This window comes from Chanos chanos, chromosome 5 (assembly GCF_902362185.1).
Source record: "Chanos chanos chromosome 5, fChaCha1.1, whole genome shotgun sequence".
Taxonomy (NCBI): domain Eukaryota; kingdom Metazoa; phylum Chordata; class Actinopteri; order Gonorynchiformes; family Chanidae; genus Chanos; species Chanos chanos.
The window spans coordinates 31369810-31389834 of NC_044499.1; the positions used below are offsets into that span (position 1 = coordinate 31369810).

The following is a 20025-nucleotide window of genomic DNA, read 5'->3' on the forward strand; positions in this document are numbered from 1 at the left end:
AATTACCCATTTGTGGAAAATTGCTGAAAACAATATCTCATTTTAATTTTTTTCCTCCTGGAATGTTTTTGTTTAATTTATTGAAATCAGTAAGAAGATTTCCACCTGCTCGAGGAGTGTCTGCTGGACATCAGAGACCCTCAAGGATGCCGGTCCTGGAGAGAGAAACACCTAAAGGCCGCAGAGACAGCAACGTACGTTTCCTGTTTTCACTACTATAATGAGTGATAATTATAGTGATAGTGTGGCGGTCGTACCTGCGGTAACAGTAGCAGTAGTTGTTACTGCTCCTGCTGTAGTGCTTTCATCTCCTGACAGACATTCAAGCTCAGAGCACAAAGACATTAACTCACTTTAAAGTCACACTAAACACAATTTTTATCGATCGCTTAGACAGTGACCCATCTTATCGATTAATTTAACGGCAAAAAAACGATGGCCTACAAATTTCTAGGAATTAAGTATGGCTTTCAACTAATGCGAAGTCAAATCAACCATCGGATGACATTTCACACAGCTCATTATCTATTTTCCGGAAAGATGACATCGTGTGGGAGGAGGGAAAGGGTGATCCACATTGTTCCAAAAGCATAAATGCACTGAATACGCTGACAACCATAGTTTGTCGTTTAATCCGGATTTTTGCATTGTTCGGAGGGAGACAAGGAGGAGAAGCAATAACCACTGTCGGTCAGAAGCGGCTGCGAGATAGTGGGTGCATGTCTATGGTCCATGGTCCTGTAAAAAGGAAACGTTGCATACATAGTTATACTACGGCTTGAAGTCTCTACAAAAAATAGCCTACAGTGAGAGTGGAAATACCCCTAATTAGATGGTAACGTAGCACAAGTGCATCTGTGTGACAGACATTTGAAAAACACTTCTTTGGCATAATCTAATATCATTCACTGAGAAAGGCAGAAGAACATGCGTTTATTTGTCCTCGAGGATATGAAACCATTCTTTGAAGCTGTTGTTTACATTATAATTAGGACAGCTTCTCTCTCTCTCTCTCTCTCTCTCTCTCTCTCTCAGATATTACAACTAGACAGACAGATAGATAGACAGATAGCCAGACACATAGATAGCCAGATAGATAGATAGATAGATAGATACATACATACATACATACATACATACATACATACATACAGATATACAGATATACAAATAGAGAGAGATGTTTTTGTATTTGTAATCATTTAGGCAAAAACTAATGACTCTTGAATGTGCATGACTCCACATCTTTCTGGATGCAACAAATTGAGGCCATGACCTCATCATCATCATCATCATCATCATCATCATCATATTAACAATAATAATAATAATAATAATAATAATAATAATAATAATAATAATAATGATAATAATACGTTTATTTAGAGCCCAATATCACTATTTACAGTCTCAAAGGGCTTTACATGTCTATAACAAAGCCAAATCAAAATTATATTATGCATATCATGTAGGGTTATTCATGTGATTCATTTTGTGATTTAGTTATAGCAATAATTATTCATTAGTAGCAGTACATAAAAGGCATTAGGTATGAAAAAGAAATTAACATATAATCTGAATCTGATAAGTGATAAATAATCAGAAACATCAGAGCATTCTGTCTTCATTCAGGCAAAGATTATGGGCATGCAGTAGTTCTGGGATACTATTTTTGTAAATACGGTATATCATTTGCATTTTGTTGAACAAATTTTCCTCCTTTTCGCACAGAGGAAGTAAGCTATTTTTCTTCACACAGAACTTCCAAATCCCTTCTCTTTATATCTCAGAGCAACTGCCATGAATAATTGAGAGGTGCTCCTGGGACATACACTTAGAGGAGAGCTTCAGAAAGACACTGAACAATTAAACATGCTGATTAATGCAAAAAAGCCTGGAGTCAGGAAAACAAATGTCCCCACAAAGCATACTTATCATAAATGGCACTGAAATACTTTATGCCCAATTGTAAGGTGCCAGAGCCTGGTTCACAGCAGGAAGAAAAATGATCTTATGAAGCATGCTTAATGGAGACAAAAGTGTGATGCGATGCCACTGTTCCCCCACCACAAGGTCCTCCCAAAGGTTCCCGTACCAGACTTACACCAGACCCTGGATACCTACCTTAGATGTATGAAACATCTGGTGACGGAGGAGCAGTTCAGGAAGACCAAATCCATCGTGGAGAGGTTTGGTAAACAGGGAGGCACCGGAGAGCTGCTCCAAAAGCACCTACTGGAGAGGAGAGACAAGACGGAGAACTGGGTGAATGACTACACCTTACAAAGCAGAATTTTTTTTTAAGTGGAAAGCATATTGTTCAGTATCTATTCAATTTATGTCTGCATCCCACTGTATTACTGTACGTTTGACAAAGCAAGATTGTAATGAGATAGGCCACCTGCTTAGGTATTTGGAGATAAGTAAATGCACACATAGACAGACAATATTGTAATGTATTTTGTTATATAGCCTTTGGGACATAGATTAGGGCTGAATCAATTATTGGTTTTGATTTAAAGGAGTCTGTCCAAAAACTATTGCAAACGAATTGATAGTCCTGTAAATAGAAAAAAATATCTGTGGGTATTCCTCATATAACTTATAATGGCAGATTTATCATGCAGTCAACATGTTTGACTTTTATTCCCTTTTTGATTGGGTCCCACCAATTGCATCGGAAAACCTGGTTCAATCAATGGCACAGCAAATGTAAACCATTTATAAAAGCACAGAAGGGAACATTTTTACAACCCTGACAAAAGATCAGTCAGCTATCTGTGAATTCAGAGAGTGATGGATACCAGCCATGTGAAAGATTATCTGTCATACGCTGGAGAAAAGTGACTGCCTCCTCTTTCCTTTGTCTCTTCAGACACGGAAACAAACACAGATGCTTCATTGTATTCCCGGCCACTCAAACACAGCTACACACAACAGCTGAATGACTGATTTCAGTTTGAGGTCTGAAATAAGGTTCAGATAAAGGCATCTACTCAGATAAAGAAAACACTTGAGCAAATGAAGTACATGAGGCATATTGCAAGGAAGGTTGGTTCTTAGACTGATTATGCAAATCACATGCCTTTATGCAAAGAATTTATTTATTAAAATACTGGGCAGGCCCAATCCACCTATTCCTTCATTTTGAGGAGCAGCTCATGGTGTTTCATGAGGCACAGGAGGCTGAGGTAATGTCGGAATGGAAGACTGAAGGAAAGATATTAGCAAGTAGCGGTGAAAGGTGCATACTCCTTGACTTTGATGTCTGGGATGGAGATGCAAGGCAAATCAGATGACCCAGCGCAAATATTAATTCATGGTGTCAGTGGGCAGTACCATCAAGATCAGTACTTTTGGAATGTCATTGAGGGATACAATGGTTAAGTTGCAGCATACAAGGCAGCAACATATATTTGCATGTAAATTGGTACAAACAGTGTAGGCAGCAGTCCACTGGGCAATGAAAAAAACTCATACAGTTAGATGAGTCACCCTTCACCCTGCTCTTAACTTATGGATAAGTACATAGATGCCTCTTGCCAAGAGAAACCTACAGGCCTGAGTGCCTCTTTTCAACTGTGAAGGATTTTGGCGGTTCTCTTATAGTATTAGGTTCATTTTCCTGCTGTAATTTAGATTCATTCAAGCCCTTGGAGGACAATATAAATGCCAGTAAACACACACTCCTCATGAGTGATCACTTTCATCCTGTGGTGGGGTGTTTCTATTCTGACAAATAGAGTGCTGTGTTCCAAAATCATGTCTTCCCTCTCTGTTGGGAACAGCTGATGTCTGAATGGTTTTAAGAGCATGGTGATATTAACACTGCAGTCATCAAATCAGCTGAACATTTATGGAATATTCTAGAACAACACAATCAACACTAAGGACTTTCTCATTCAGGAATGGTGTTATCTCCTCTAGTAGAGTTCCAGACACTTATAAAATCTTTGCTGAGACACACAGAAACTGTTCTGGCAGCTCATGTTGATCCAATGCTAAATTAAGACACAATGTCAGTGCTTCCCTTAACTTGGCAATTACCTGCGACATGGTAAGGTTCAGATGTGTGTTTGGATACGGCTGATTCTCCCTAAAACTAAATGAAGCTGATAAATCTGGGGGGAAGTATTAATGGCACTGTTTCTGTGGCAGGTGTATGACTTCTGGCTGGAGGACATGTATCTAAATAACAGATTAGCATTGCCAGTAAACTCAAGCCCAGTTCTGGTCTTTCCAAAGCAACCTTTCAGAGAGCGCAAAGACTCCCTCAGGTAAATATACCCTGGATACAAGCATGCATTTAAAATAGGATACACTGATTTTCAGTTTTGTTTCTTCTGCGTAAGTAGACTGTGGATGTGACTATTAAATCATTATTTGTAAATTTACTCACAATTAGTTACTGAAAATAATATTATTTATCAAACATCTGTCAACAAGCTGTGCATTTACTTGACACACTAACCTGACACTTGGCATATGGTGTGAGATATTGTAAGGATTAGCTTTGATGGAAAAAAAAAATCAAATTCCAGGGTTTGATGTAAAATTTCTAGCGCTCAACACAGTCTTGCTGTTTCTGTTATGTTCAGTTCCACATGCTTAGAGTGTAACACATTTTTGTGTCATTTGAATGACTTGGTTCCTCAGGGACAAAGAGAGAATAGTCTCTGCTTTAAATCTGCAGCTCTGATTAAAAGGGGCTGTGCTCTGTGTTTGACCACACAGGACACTGTACCCATGACCGTAACTCACCATTAGCTTTTGTCAGCTCATGGCTCTTTGAGTGAATATTTCCAGGGGCTTGGGGACTGAAGGCTCTAGCTCACTGATGGACATGCTTATTAGATTGGAAGTGACAGGCCTAAGCAGCCCTGGGAGACTGTAGGCTTGTTCATGGCTCTGGAGAGGCGTGGCATGGCCCTGTCCATCTATTGATCTGTCTCAGAGCAGGAGCCTGCTGACGGATGAGATAAAACATGGGACCTGATGTATCTGTGCGCTTTCTCCATGATACGAACTACCCTTCCTCCATCTCCTTCTCTTCACACACACACTCATGCACACACATACTCGTACACACACACACACACACACACACACCCACGCACGCGCACACACACACACACACGGGCACATACACATGCACATGCAAGCATGCATACGTGCACACACACACAGACACACAGACACACACACGTACACAAACACACATACACACATACACTGTTATGGGCCTGTAATTATGGAGTAATTTGATTGCAAGCTCCTAATTGAGGAGCAGTGAGGGAGCGTTTGAGCTTGTATGTTGCCTCACTATGACTGGTAGCATTGGAGGTTCTCAAAATTAGGAATTTTATTGTTATTGACATCCTCCGAATGTTTCATAATCATAAGGCTTAATTATTGTATTAATCATTTACCCTCTTTAAGACTTTGACTTGTATCAGCACAATTTTCAGAATTAGTAACTACCCCTCAATTCCTTCAAGGGAATTCCAGCAAAAATCATAATTTCACATCAGTCCAATCATACAGTACATTTCCACAGTGAAAAAATTCCAAGGCTCACATCAATGTATCCTATAAGATTTCTGTTTTGATTTCTTAATACAGTTCAGACGGATGAAGAGAACTGAGCATTAATATTTCAGCATCAAGTTGATGTCCATTTTTCTCCTCCTATTCTGTTCTTCGTAGATTTGCAGCTCATCTGATTACAGGGGTTCTGGAATATAAAGAGATGCTTGACACGTAAGTTCCAAACCTTCACAGCCTCACTCCTTTTCTCTCCTTTGGTGTCTATAGCAAAGATGGTAAGACTCCCTAAGTATTCTCATTCGCAGACAGCAGCGTAGTACACTACCCAAACACAAAAGGTGAATACCCATGAGTACCCATGACTACATTTGTGAATGTGAAGATACTTTAAAATGTATTCAGGCATAAAAGATATATGAATTTTGATATTGCATAGTTCAGTATGTGAACTGAACTTGCATGCAGGCATAGTCAGGAGATCTGGCAGAAATTACAGCATATTTCTAGCCAGGAAATCCATTTATTTTAAACATCAGACTTCATATTCGTCATATTCAGATGGGTGATTTTCACTTATAAGTGAAGCAGTATCTAAGACATTCTTCAGAGAAATCTCAGCTTCAGTCGTACAACTACAGTAGCTCCTGATGATGAGTCCTGAACATAAAACCTATAGTGCATGGTTATTTAGACCTCCAGTAAATGATAACAGCCTATCTTCTCTGTGCTTTGCCAGGCGGGCACTGCCGGTGGATTATGCACGAGGACAGCAGGCTGGCACTCCACTGTGTATGGAGCAGTACTACAGGCTCTTTGCCGCCTGCCGTCGGCCAGGTCTGAAACAGGACTCAGTGGTCATTCAGGGCATTACCAGCACTGCCACTCCTGACCCTGGTCACATTATAGTGGCGTGTAAAAACCAGGTGTGTCTCTGTAGCCCACAACATAAAGCTATCTGTGAAATATTTATTCCACCATATTCTATTGACTGCTTTTGAGACATTCTGCATTTAATACCTGCTGGCGAATTAACTTAATTGACCTGCTGGCAAATTGACTTGAGGTTGCTGATTGTTTGGGGACAGTAATCCGTCCATCCATCCATCCATCTATCTATCTATCTATCTATCTATCTATCTATCTATCTATCTATCTATCTATCTATCTATCTATCTATCTATCTATCTATCTATCTATCTATCTATCTATCTATCTATCTACCTGGCTCTGTGTTTGTTTGTTTGCATTCTTGTTTCCATTGTTCTTAAAAGAGATTGTCGTCCAATGGATTTCCCTCCAGAATTTAATCATGTATCATTAGGAGTAAACAGACAGAACCGAGCCTTACCTGGAAATGGGTCCAGGGACAATCAATCCGGAGAAAACAAGCCCATCCCCCTTGTGCAGAAACAGAAGGCTAATTCAGTTATAGCTTACTGAATCTGCCACTCAGTCTGGGAAGCTCTGAGCGCTGAGAGCAGAAATGCTACTGGTTGAAGTTGCCACAGGCATTGCTGTATTTAGCCCTGCTTTCACATTGTCTCTTACTCAGCGTGTTATTTAATGCCACTGTTAACTCCCAACACTATCATATAATCACACGCACACATCTGGAGAGTGTAGGGGGAAAAAAAGACTACCACTGGCTAACTTTACTCTCTCATGGCTGATGTTAGTCATGATGTTGGTACAGGAGGAGACATAGTGAGATTCTAATGGCCTTATTAACATCTGATTGTGCTCACAGGAGTGCCAGTGGAGTGATTTTATTAAAGCTAAATTCTGTTTTCTCAGTTCTTTGTGCTGAATATGGTGGAGAAGAGCCATAAGCTGAGTGAGACAAACATCTTGGCCCAGTTGGAGAGGATCTGTAAAATGGCCGACAATGCTGAGGAGAGGCTTCCTCCCATTGGCTTGCTGACATCAGGAGGAAGAACTGAGTGGGCTCAGGCCAGAGATGTCCTAATCAAAGGTCAGAGTGAAAACCAGCAGTGACATCAAATGTTTCACAACATAGAAAAAAGCAAATTTCACAATGTATAGATACATGATCTGAATGGTGTTTTCACATCACATTGTTCACTCTTACTAAGAAATACTGCATGATATTTACTTAAACTGTAAACAGTCAGACACCCCCTACCCCTCCAAAGTTGATTAAATCACTCATACCACTCACACCTTTTGCATGTGACAGAGAGAGAGGAAACGGACTAAGTGAACGTGTATTAAATAGTCATTAGCTTGCCCTTTATTGTGTTCTACCAGTAGCTCACAGAGAACATGTCAGGTAGCGTTAAACTCTTGTACATGGCATATACAATGGAACGAGTTATCATTTTGCTGTCGGGTAACCTCGAAGTGATGTTGCATATTGATAGTGTTAAACATTTTGCCCAGATCCGGTGAACAAAGACTCATTGGACATGATTGAGCGCAGCCTGTGTCTGCTGTGTCTGGACGAGCCGACCAGTGTGGAACCCAATGACACCAACAGAGCCCTCCTCATGCTCCACGGGGGAGGACACCATAAGAACGGGGCCAATCGCTGGTACGATAAACCCATGCAGGTGAGACTTACCAGCTGCACCTACAGGCCTGAGTCAAAATGTATTTGAACCCAATGATGAAGCTCTGTTGCAAAACATTTACCCTGCTCACTTTTTTCATGTCATTCTCTACTTAAGTTGTTAAAGTGGTAACAGAACTGAATGTGTTGAAGCAATTCTAAGTAAACACCACAGCAATGCTTTACAGGGACTTTATCATGTTTTATTTATTGAGTCAATTATGATAGGAGCATTAGAGAACATTTAAGAGTAACTGAGACTTGACCAGTCATTCAAGTAATACAAATATTATATTTGTCCCAGATGTGGAAGAAATATTTTTTTCTTAATAACAAAATCATGTTTAATTTCACACATCATCATCTAATGTGCTTTCTCTAATCTGTGCCATTGCAGTTTGTCATTGGTGCGGATGGTGTATGTGGGGTGGTTTGTGAACACTCCCCCTTTGAAGGAATTGTTCTGGTGCAGTGCACTGAATACCTGATGAAATACATGTAAGCAACTTGGCCAGCAAACACAGAGGGTTAGTCTATGAGCATCTTACACAACACACACACACACACACACACACACACACACACACACATGCGCACGCGCGCCAAGACGTACTTTGACATTTGTGTTCAACATCAATGTGTCCCTAGTGCACAGTTTGAGCAGCAAATCTGTCGTCAACCAGTTTCTCTGGTCTGTCCAAATGTTCTTCACAGGACAGGGAGTCCAGCTAAACTGGCCAGAGCAGCCAGTGTGACTGATCTTCCAGTGCCACGCAAACTGCAATGGAAATGTTCTCCAATGATCCAGGGCATGCTGGCATCTGCAGCGGACGACCTCCAAAAGTAAAGTCAACTTCACCTCCACATTCTGGAGACCAGAGTGCTATAGAGTGTGGCTCTGAGCTGAGTGAAGGAGTAGTGAAAGCCTGATAATGGAATAATGTGTCTTCGTTCAGACTAGGCTAAGCTTATATAGGGTTTCTTGCATTTGGCAAAGTCACAAATTATGCATCTCAGCATAATTTGCATTATCATTTGAATCTGTTCTTAAAGCAGCCTCATTGTACAACTTAATGATACATTTTCTTTTCCGAAAAATGAGTCATTAAATGAAGCCTCTCAATCAACATGGAAATTACCGCTAAACAACATGTACTAAACATGAATTAATGAGAATAAATTATTAATTTTTTAAAATCTTTTAATGGTGGTAAATTCATCAGTGAAATGAAGATATAGTTGGTTAAATATACTTCATAGTTCATAACCTGAAACTAACATTTTTGTTTCACTGGTCAGTGGAAATTCTGATGGAATACTTGAGGATACAAGGCATATACATGCAAACACAAAATAATGTATAACAGCCTCTAACAAAAGGTCTTAAGATGTGATGGTTGCATTTCTTATGACACAAAATAAAAAGCTACCTATCCTTATTATAGAGTAAAATATTCCACAGATTCTCAACCTTGTGCTGGAGATTATCCTGTCTTGTTTGTTGTCAGAACCAATATATCTCCTGGAAATCTGTGTGTTGGCTAAGCCTGAGTAAACGTACAGAATGATCAGATGTTCCTATTCTAATCGAGAACTGTAACCTCTGTTCTTTAGGCTTGTGCGAAACCTGGATATGGCTGTCTACACATTTAAAGGATATGGAAAAGAATTCATCAAAAAAGCAAAGATGAGCCCTGATGCATACATACAGGTTGCACTCCAGCTGGCATTTTACAGGTAGGTAGGGACCACCGCAAAAGAGTCGAATATTTATGTTGAACCAATTTTTTGTTTTGTTTATTTTAGCGTAACCTTCCAATGAACTTCTAATCTTGCTTTAATTGTCCGGCAATGTGATTCTCAAGCCGGGCAGTTCAGTTAATTATCCAGTTAAGCACCAAGACACAAAGAAAACCCACACAGGCTCTTCAATGAAGGAGATTACTTACTGCTATGGAGATTTGTCTAAGACAGGTTTTTCCAATATAAACCTTAATAAGGGGAAGAAATAATTGCAGTTTAAAATCTTACGTTTCATTAAACTCCAACATCCCAGTATCCTTTGAACAAAAATGATGATTGTCATCGATGGATGGGGAAACCGTTCGTGTTTTTATAGTAAACTGCTGGTACCTTGTACTATGAACTGAGACCTTGCTACTTTTATTTACCCTCTGGCTGTGTCCACAGATGCAACGGAAGGCTCGTGTCCACCTACGAGAGCGCCTCCACCAGACGTTTTCGTGAGGGTCGTGTAGACAACATCCGCTCAGCCACCCCCGAAGCCCTGGCCTTTGTGAGAGCTATGACGGATGAGAAAACCTTTTGCCCGGTGACTCATTTTTCTAACTTAGCCCCCAATTACTGCCTCTCTCCTCTAATGCTCTTCATCTCTCTACTAATGTCGTTCATCATCTTGTCTGCTTAAAACGAGTCTTGCTGCTTCTGTCTCCTGTTGCCAGACACCACCACTGATCAAATCAGGGACTTAAACCAGTGTTAGAACAATTGAGAAAAACTATTTGTTAAATTCAAGGACTGGTCTGGCTTCATATGACATCACCTAATATCTAAGTATTGGACATCAAACTGGTTATTCGTTACCTTACTTTGTAAGAGCTATTATGTGTAGAAATTGAAGAAAAAAAGAAAGAAAGAAAGAAAGAAAGAAAGAAAAAAGAAAAGAAAGAAAGAATACCTATCATTTATCAATGCTGTCATGTATTTGTTGCATAGCTATGCTTTATGGTGTGGGAACGTGCATAAGTTCATTGCTCCGTTGATATTATATGTAAAGATTAACTTAAATTCATCTTGAGTTTGTGTTGTTGTCTGTATTTGAGGAAAGAGTAAGATATGACAATCATGTCCCATTGTTTGTACTTGCATTGTGCATTAACTGAATGTGCAAGAGTTTGGGTACCACTTCCAAACCACAAGCATGCAAAATCAAGTAGATGAAAAAAAAGATTTATCTATTAATCACAGTATTCTGTAAAGAAATAACTGTCCAGTATGAGCTGTAGCCACATAGGTTTCTTTTATAGAATTTAGATAACGCTGACTGATAAGAGCGAAGACATTTTTACATTCATGAGTGGTCAAGACCACAAGTGTCAGCATATGACTGACATAGGTTTGGTTCCTGAGGTTAAGAGAGTTAAGAAGCATGTTGGTCAGTATCCAGATTTCGTGTATGGAAATATATATAACAAATAATGAAAATTTATAGTTAATAACTCAGAAAAAGAGGAAAAGTTAACCCTATCTACCCATACAGATGATTATTTTTATTTGTGAGAATTCAGAGTATGATACAAGATGAGTTTGGATGGTTTTCTTAATGTACCAAGCACATTTTAACAGAAATGTTTGAAAAGGTGTGGCCAGTTATGAGTCAAAGACAAAGATAAGGGAATCTTTAAGGGAATTCTCTCATGTCCAAATGGATTTTCCAGACGAAACCATAAGAGAATTCCCTTCATCAGCTTTGATGGAAGATGTGTAGTCATGTGCAAAATGTATTTGAGTGACTCTTCAGGTAACCAGGAGGTGATCCAACTTCTCTGTGATAGATTCTGCATATCTCAGTGCATTTCTACAATTTACTTGTATAAAGATTAACAATAATAATAATAATAATAATAATAACAACAACAACAACAACAACAACAACAATAATAATAATAATAATAAAAATAAGTTTATTTAGAGCCCAATATCACTATCTATAGTCTCAAAGGGCTTTACATGTCTATAACAAAGTCAAATCAAAATTATATTATGCATAAGTTCGAGAAAATAGATAAGTCTTTAGTCTTGTTTTAAAGGTATAGAGAGAGTTTGCCTCATAACTTCTGTAGGTAAACCATTCCAGAGGAAGGGAGAGCGGTTGGAAAAGGCTCGGTTGCCAGCAGACTTTAAAAAGTCATTAAAAAACATTTAGAATGTATTAAAGTGAAATTAAAATGAATACAGTACATGAAAGTGTTAAAGTCTCAATCAAGTTGATTCACTGTTTGGGCCTCATTTGGTGGAGGTGAAGACAATTCCAGGGTGGAACCATTACTCTGAAGAAATTTCTCATCTGTGTTCTGTTGGATTGTGACTGTTATTCTGTTTATTTTCCAACAACCCTGACATTCTCTTAGTGATGTAATGTCTTGAAAATGTATCTTAGCTTTTTATAAACAAGCAAAACATGCAAAAACAACTTAATGCTTCCAGCTGTCAATTTCATCTATCAGAGAGATTGTGAAGAAAGTGCTCCAGTTATGCCTCAGTGGGGCAACATTTCTGAAAGCTTCTGAAATATCGGCAGTGAAAATACTAATACCTTTATCTAAAATGTGACGATTATGGAGCAATTTACCAACCACTATATACGCACACATACACACACACACATATATAAATATACTATGATATATAATGTATGCATTTTAATAATATAACATGTAATAGCCTATATGCTTTTATGAAACTGTAATTCACTGTTAAGCCTGGCGAGGTACTAGGTGATGACAGCTGTATCCAGTGCTTGAAGTAAGCAGGAACAGCATGAACAAACTCAGTGTTTCCACACTTCTCAGTGGTTTTACTTACTTTGCTGTTGTTGCCTGTAGTGTGCTTGGTCACTGGGAGCCCAGTTTATGGTTTTTCCTTCAGATCACTTCACTGAGTATGTCATATGGTATACTTGTTGGATATACTACATATCCTAATGTAAAACATCAGTGGAAATCATAAATCGCAAAATGTGATGCATAAAATAGAGATTTGAAACCAAACTCCACAAAATAGTGGCAAAGATTGCAGAAGCATGTCAGTAATGGAAAATTTTGACAAAACAAAGTAAAATGTTCCTTGAGGAAGAAGAACACAACGCCAGTTAAGCAGCAGAACAACATCAGAACAACATGAGAGTGAATTTTGCTGCAGAGTGTTTGTCGTTCATTAGTGCCTCCGGAGGAGGAAGTTGGGGCTAGCACTATCTGCATCCCCATCACCATCAGCATCAACAGTGAGTGAATCTGTGGATATTAGCAACTCATCATTTTCAATACTTAAACTGAATTTTGATATGTTCTTTTCCTCCATGTAATTTAGCTAAATATTACAGGTAGGCTGAGCGACATGTTTTTATTAAACCCAGAAGAGTTGTGATATTTGTTGTTGTAAACTAAGATGCACTTGTTAGGCGACTTGTTATGACTGAAGGGGGTTAGTAATGGTAGATGTACATTCTTATGTTGTCATTATGAACAGGCATAAGCATTTGGTTGTTGGGTTAACATATCTATTATTTTCCAATAGGCTGAGTGAATGGGCTGACTGCTTTAGTTTGCTTTGTTTCCTTGCTCTAGAGAACCATGTATACCATGGTTTGTTATTATCTATTGAGAACTTTTTGACATCATTTCTCCATGCCTAACATTTCTCATTTTGCCATGCCTGACACCATTTCTCTCATGTGATCTAATTCATAAAACAGTAGAGGATGTTATTTTGGGAACTGCAGTTCTTGCATTGCATTTTACATTGCGGACAGATGTCTTGTTGTGATTTGAGGAATGGAAATGGGAATGATGAGTGAGAAAACATTAACGTTGACTCTCACCTCATCCAGTGCAATGGAGTAGTAGGTGGCATGTCAGTGACCTTAGTTAAGATTTTAGATTTAGATTTAGATTTAGAGTCAACGTTATTGTCATTGTGCAGAGTACAGGTTCAAAGCCAATGAAATGCAGTTAGCATCTAACCAGAAGTGCAAAAGAACAGGATTACTTACAGTTAAGTACTACAGCATAAATGATGCTATATCTTACAGTATGTACAGTGTTATTGACAGTGAAAAGCAACATACATACAGATTGTTGTATATCTATAATATATTAAATATGTTATGCATAGAGGTGTAGTGGACATAGTTGGAAAGGGAAGTGTATATATAAGGGTTGAATGCACAGTATAGACAAAATATGTACAGCTGGTTGTATGTACAATATAAATAATGGTAATCTGAACAACGTGAGAGGTTCAGCTTGTGCAAGAATGAGCAGTGCAAATATAAAAGTTTCAAGTTTCAAGTTTCAAGTTAATTAGAGCCCAATATCACTGTTTACAGTCTCAAAGGGCTTTACAGGCCACAACAGTCAAATCGAAACAGGATGGCACCCCCTGACTTAATCCTCATGGCAGGCAAGAAAAAACTCCCCAAAAACCCAAAGGGAAATGGGAAAATGGGAGAAATCTTGAGAAGGACCACAGAGAGATGAGACCCCTCCTTGGCCAGACAGGTGTGCAATAGGTGCCAACCCAGCGGGCAATTACAATTGCAAGTACTGAGATGGTGCAATAAAGCTTAGTGCTGTGGTGCGGAGTTCAGCAGGGTCACAGCCTCAGGGAAGAGGCTCTTCCTGAGCCTGCTGGTGCAGGAGCGGAGGCTCTTGTAACACCTGCCAGATGGAAGGAGAGTAAAAAGTCCGTGGTTAAATTGGGATGCGTCCTTGATAATGCTTTTCGCCCTGCCTTGGCAGCATTTATGGTAAATGTTCCCAATGGTGGGTGCTGACGATCCATTGGGCAGTTTTCACCACCTGCTGTTCACAGCCAGAGAACAGAAATTTTTTGCCATCCAGACAAAAGCACCAGCCTCTACTTTAAATTTACAAGAGAAAGGATTCTCACTCTGCATACAGTCACCAAAATATTACAAGAAGCAGTGTACAATTTATTAGTCAACAGATAGTTAAACACCCAACTGCTGCAGAGAGAGAATCAGTAGGACAGTGGTACTCTATTCTTCTTGACCATGCTAAACAGGCTAAAAGGCTAATAACCCCATTGTTACCCTGGACTCCCACCTAGTCATTATTATGAAATAAAAAAAGCTGACATTCAAAAACTGCTGGAGCAAGTTATCATGTAAATTTTAGTCCCTATTCTGCCTCTGTTAAAAAAAAAAAAAATCTGTTAAAAAAAACCTGTATGTGTCATTGACTGCAGACAGATCACTGTTTAAATCAGAAAGGATGCATTCTCTTTGCCAGAGGACTCTTTAAATGGATTTTCTGGAGCTAAATAGTTTACGACCATTTACTTGTTGAGCGGCTACAGCTGGGTTCCAGAGGCTGTTCAAGAAGAGGCAAAACTGTTTTTTTACAAACCCTCTTGTCAGTTCGAGTGTAATTGAATACCCTTTGGATGCTGTAATGCCTATGAGACATTTCAAAGACTAATAGACAGGATTTGGGGAAATCAAAACTCTTTAGTCACTTGTGGTACGTTATGTTAAAAAATTTTAGCTTTCAGAAATGTTCCCTCTTCCAATAGGGAGTGAAATATCTTGGCAGTGTGACCACTGAGCAGTGAAAAAGCCCAGAAAAGGTGGATGGCCTGGGTTTCTGAGGAACGGCTTCCATTCTGACTGGGTTCCTATTATCTCTTGGATTACCAACTAAAAGTAATCTTTTAGGAAAATGGTTGCACAAATTGCAGTTAAACTCCATTGTGTGTTAGCCCAGTGAATGTCTAAAAGATAAGCAAGAAGAAACATCTTCACTTGTGTTAGTCTTCACATATTTTAGGATATTAATTCCGACCTGAAATTGTGGATAAAAGTTGTTCTCACTCCAGAATGATGATGTCCAGTGGCCTAAGAAAATATCAGACAGTGACCTGTGGGCAAGAGTATCATGAAATTAGTGCTCTCAACACTGAACTTAGATTGTGAAGCAGAAAGCTCACAGTCAAAACAGATAGTAACTCTTTCAGTTTACTGCAAGTTGGAAAGCCAGAGCAAGATGTGTCCATCCCAAATGGTAGCACCTGGCTGTTATATTACCTAATACCCATGGAAACAGAATGGAAATGCTGTTCTGGAGGCATTTGCCAAGTGGACAGCCAGAGATGAAAGTCATATTTGAATAGCCAAAGCATTCATTTGGTGCAGAGCTGGTTATACCCTTTAGAATTTGTGAGCACTCAGTCTCTACAGCCTTTAGACCTTACGTTATATTTAGTCCATAGAGTTCTTAGAGTTCTACAAAAGTGGTGAAAACCCATTTAGACTAGATCACTGGGAAGTGAAGGTGGAGGGTATCTTGTACTGGATTGTCTCAAATTTTCTAGGCATACTGAACAAGTTCTGCTACTAGCTCAACTAAGGTACCTGACCCAGACCTGGTCGCATGATGAACATAGCCATAGTGCAGGGCACTCTTATGGTAGTAAGATTCTGCTGCTACTTGCCAAGCACTAAGGAAACTGTTAATTTATCTAAGTCCTGCGAGCAATTTAATGTGGCAAAAGGGCTTCAGCCTCTGAACCTCTACAGAAAGTAAAGCTTGCCTTTATTTGAGGGCAGCCGTGGCCTAAAGGTTAGAGAGGCGGGCTTGGTTGCTAGTTCAATTCCCAGAACCGGCAGGGGAAAAATGCGGGCGGGGGGGTGAATGAACAGTGCTTTCCCCTCCCGTAATATGCACGGCTGAAGTTCCCTTGAGCAAGGCACCTAACCCCAACTGCTCAGTTCAGTTCAAGTTTTATTTGTCATATGTAGGTTAACACAGGGTCAACGGTACAATGAAATGCATTGGATGGGAAAAACAGGTCAACTCAGCAATAAGAGCACTAGTCGTGAAAATAGGAGTAAGATAAAAGATTTAAATAGAATAATAAAAATTAAAATAAAATTAAAAAAAAAAAGGTATGAGCAATAAAGGATTAAAATAGAAAAGGTATGAGCAATAAATATAACAAAATATAAAATATAACACTATGTATATGTATGAAGGAGGCTTCAAATTTAAAGAAAAGTGGCAAATAGAAACAAACAGTATTGCACGTGGGGGTAGTAGCAGCTTTATGTAAACAGTCTAGTTACAGTGCAGTGATCATGAACCATTGTAGTATCATTGTAGTATGTTGTATCCGGGTGTGCGTGGGCTCACGGCCCCCAGTGTGTGCATGCTTGTGTGTTCACCGCTACCTTTGATGAGTTAAATGCAGAGGTCAAGTTTCCCCATTGTGTGGATTAATAAAGGAAACTTAACTTAACTGGAGCATTCACAACACAAAAATTCCATTTCTGTCATCATAACAGGTATGTTTTCAAAGTTTTCAGAAACCAAATTGCAAGATACCTTGGGCTATGTTCAGACCAAACAGTGGTGTCATAAGAATGGAATTTCAGGGGAAATTCACTCATATCTGGGCACTGTTTTGAGGCTAAAATGACAAAACTATTGTGTGAAAGTTATAGAGTTGCACAGAAAAGAATCACCTCATGGCAACCAGCAGAATGAGAGGTTCACCTATACCATCTACAATATTCCATGCACCCTCGTCAGAGAGTAAGAAGCAGTGGACTGGCCATTTGTCCAAATTAATCTCTTTGTCTGCATAACAGAAAGTCAAATATACAGAATTTTCTCCCTTCTTTGTCAAGTCTTCCAACTGTTAGGGTGGGCCCAGGTCACCAAAGTAAAAAAGATACAAGATAGAATAAAACATACTAAGGGAAGATCACAATTTGTGTCTGTTTGTGGCCATGGTTGCCAACTTCAAAATAAGAAACCATTTCATCCAGGTGTTTAAAAGTCTGATTTTATACACTACTTCTTTTTATAGATGCTGGTTTTGACTAAGCCGGTCCATCTATGATGAAAGTGGGTTTTGGTATGAATGCATCACACACAGTGTTAGCAGTTGCATACTCGTCTTGTTTGTTCATATATAACTGGAATCAATTGTGGTTTTATTCCACAAAGTAAGCTACAAAAATCAGACATAACAATATTGAAAATTCAACCGGTTTCACGAATGTGATAACTGAGCTATACCACTTTGTATACAAGTACGAAGTGTGTCAGTTTGCACAATAGAACATAGTCCATGCCCACTACTTTTTCTGTTTAAAGCTCCACTGCAGTCTTTCATTACCATCTCACTGGCTTTTCATTATTCCTTTAGGATACAGTGAAGATGGAGAAACTACAGGATGCTATAAGGGCTCAGACAGAGTATACAGTCATGGTAAGTAAGCCAATTTTTTTTTTTTTCATGAATCATATTGAGGAATAGGTCATCAAGACCCTGACACTTTCAGGCCACGAAGTCACTTAAGTTTTTGTCACTCTCAAGGCAATCACAGGACTTGGGATAGACAATCACTTGCTTGGACTTCGAGAGATCGCCAAGAGACTCAAAATGGAGATGCCAGAGATATTTACAGATGACACCTATCGGATCAGTAATCAGTTCATCCTCTCCACCAGTCAGGTAAGAGTGCATTTGGACAGGGCTGTCCAGAGTATTGGGAGGACAAGTTCATTAACAGATGGTGGTGGTTTTTGGTAAATGTTTTTGGCAGAAGGCCTAACCTCCTAGTTAACTGCAGTAATTATAAAGAGAGAGACAATTAAGAAACTGTAATTGTTGTGGAAACAATCAGCTTTTCTTGATTTCCAGAGGCACACTGAAAATGTGTTACCCACTGAAATTATTGCTGGAATTTAAAAAAGCGAAGATGTCTGGGAGATAAAGTCTTGAGGTCTGTTTTGATCACTGATTGGCCAGTGTAATCAGGAATGAGCATATACTGTTATTTCAATCTCCCTCAGACTAAAAGCGAAAAATTTGAAATTTTTTACAAGTCTGTTTCCTATTTTAAAGTTTTCCATTCTATTTTTATTGCATTGTGTAAATGGAGAGAAATGATCACTAGACATTGTGTATAAGTCAACTGATTATCTGACAAGCAGTAAAACAACTGGGTGAAAACCCATGCTGAACCTGACAATACGAATACAATAACTTGCAGCTAGTAGTAACAGCCGAATCAGGTTTATCATCCAGACATCGCTTGCCTTATGTTCATCACAATGCACAATCACATATGGCATGAATAGGTGATGGTGTCACTGTGTTTTGATGAGGGACAACTTACTCATATTAGGAAATAATTCCTCACAGGCCTTACCTATTGATAGAAGAAATAACAGCGGTTACAAAAATACATTTAATTTATATCACTATGTCCAACTGTTGACATCACCAGTTACACCACTCAGTGTAAAATTAATCTGTTCCTTTTTACACTTTAATGACAATGCCTCATCATAGGTGTTGCTGGAAATTCTAATTAATCAGAAAAGTTCATAAATGTACTCAATTTCTTTCAGGTTCCCACCACAGTCGACATGTTTTGTTGTTATGGTCCGGTGGTTCCTAATGGTTATGGAGCCTGCTACAACCCTCAGTCAAACCACATCATCTTTGCTGTGTCCAGTTTCCGTGAGAGCACTGAAACCTCCTCAGCTGTGTTTGTTAAGGCCCTGGAACAGGGCCTGCTGGATATGAGGGACCTGTGCAATAAGTGCAGTGCTGCTTCCAAACCTGGAGACCACAGCCAAGGAGCAGCCAAGCCACCCAAACAAGGAAAGTAAGTCATATAGATGGAGAAGGCCCAGCGCCTTGTTCCAGTAGTCTCAGTTGTGTCTTTCTTTCTTTCTTTTCAGCCTTTGGATAATATGATGGAAGTAGATGTTTGACACTATAGATAGTATGTGAGCAGACCAGCAATCTCGTCATTTCAGGTATCTGTATTCAGCTGTGCCACTTTAGTAATGTGTAGGTGTAAGAGTTTATTATACTCTTGGTATAATGTAACTTTAAAATTAGATGTTTCCCAAAACAATCCTACAGTATTTGTGTGTATGTGAAAACTGAATTAAGTATTATTATTTAGGAAAAACAGCCATGTCCTCTCTTATGTAACAGGAGAATCCTTCACTCAGCTGCATGTCCATGGAGATATATAACCAGTACAGATGTAAGAATTAGATGTTACTCTCAAATCCAGTTAATTAAGCAGCGTATGCCAAACCCATGTATCAAGGGTCACAGTC

The 20025-nt window shown here is 39.1% G+C and overlaps 1 protein-coding gene across 1 annotated transcript; it reads left to right on the forward strand.

Annotated features, from left to right (window-relative positions):
- Positions 1-146: 146 nt before the first annotated feature.
- Positions 147-19563, forward strand: chatb (choline O-acetyltransferase b). The gene is made up of 14 exons (XM_030775690.1): positions 147-194; positions 2074-2265; positions 4159-4277; positions 5707-5760; positions 6284-6470; positions 7342-7519; positions 7948-8117; positions 8514-8614; positions 8831-8959; positions 9731-9853; positions 10307-10448; positions 18089-18151; positions 18260-18397; positions 19300-19563. Exons 1-14 carry the CDS (start codon positions 147-149, stop codon positions 19561-19563), a joined length of 1908 nt encoding a protein of 635 aa, XP_030631550.1.
- The last annotated feature ends 462 nt before the right edge of the window (positions 19564-20025 follow it).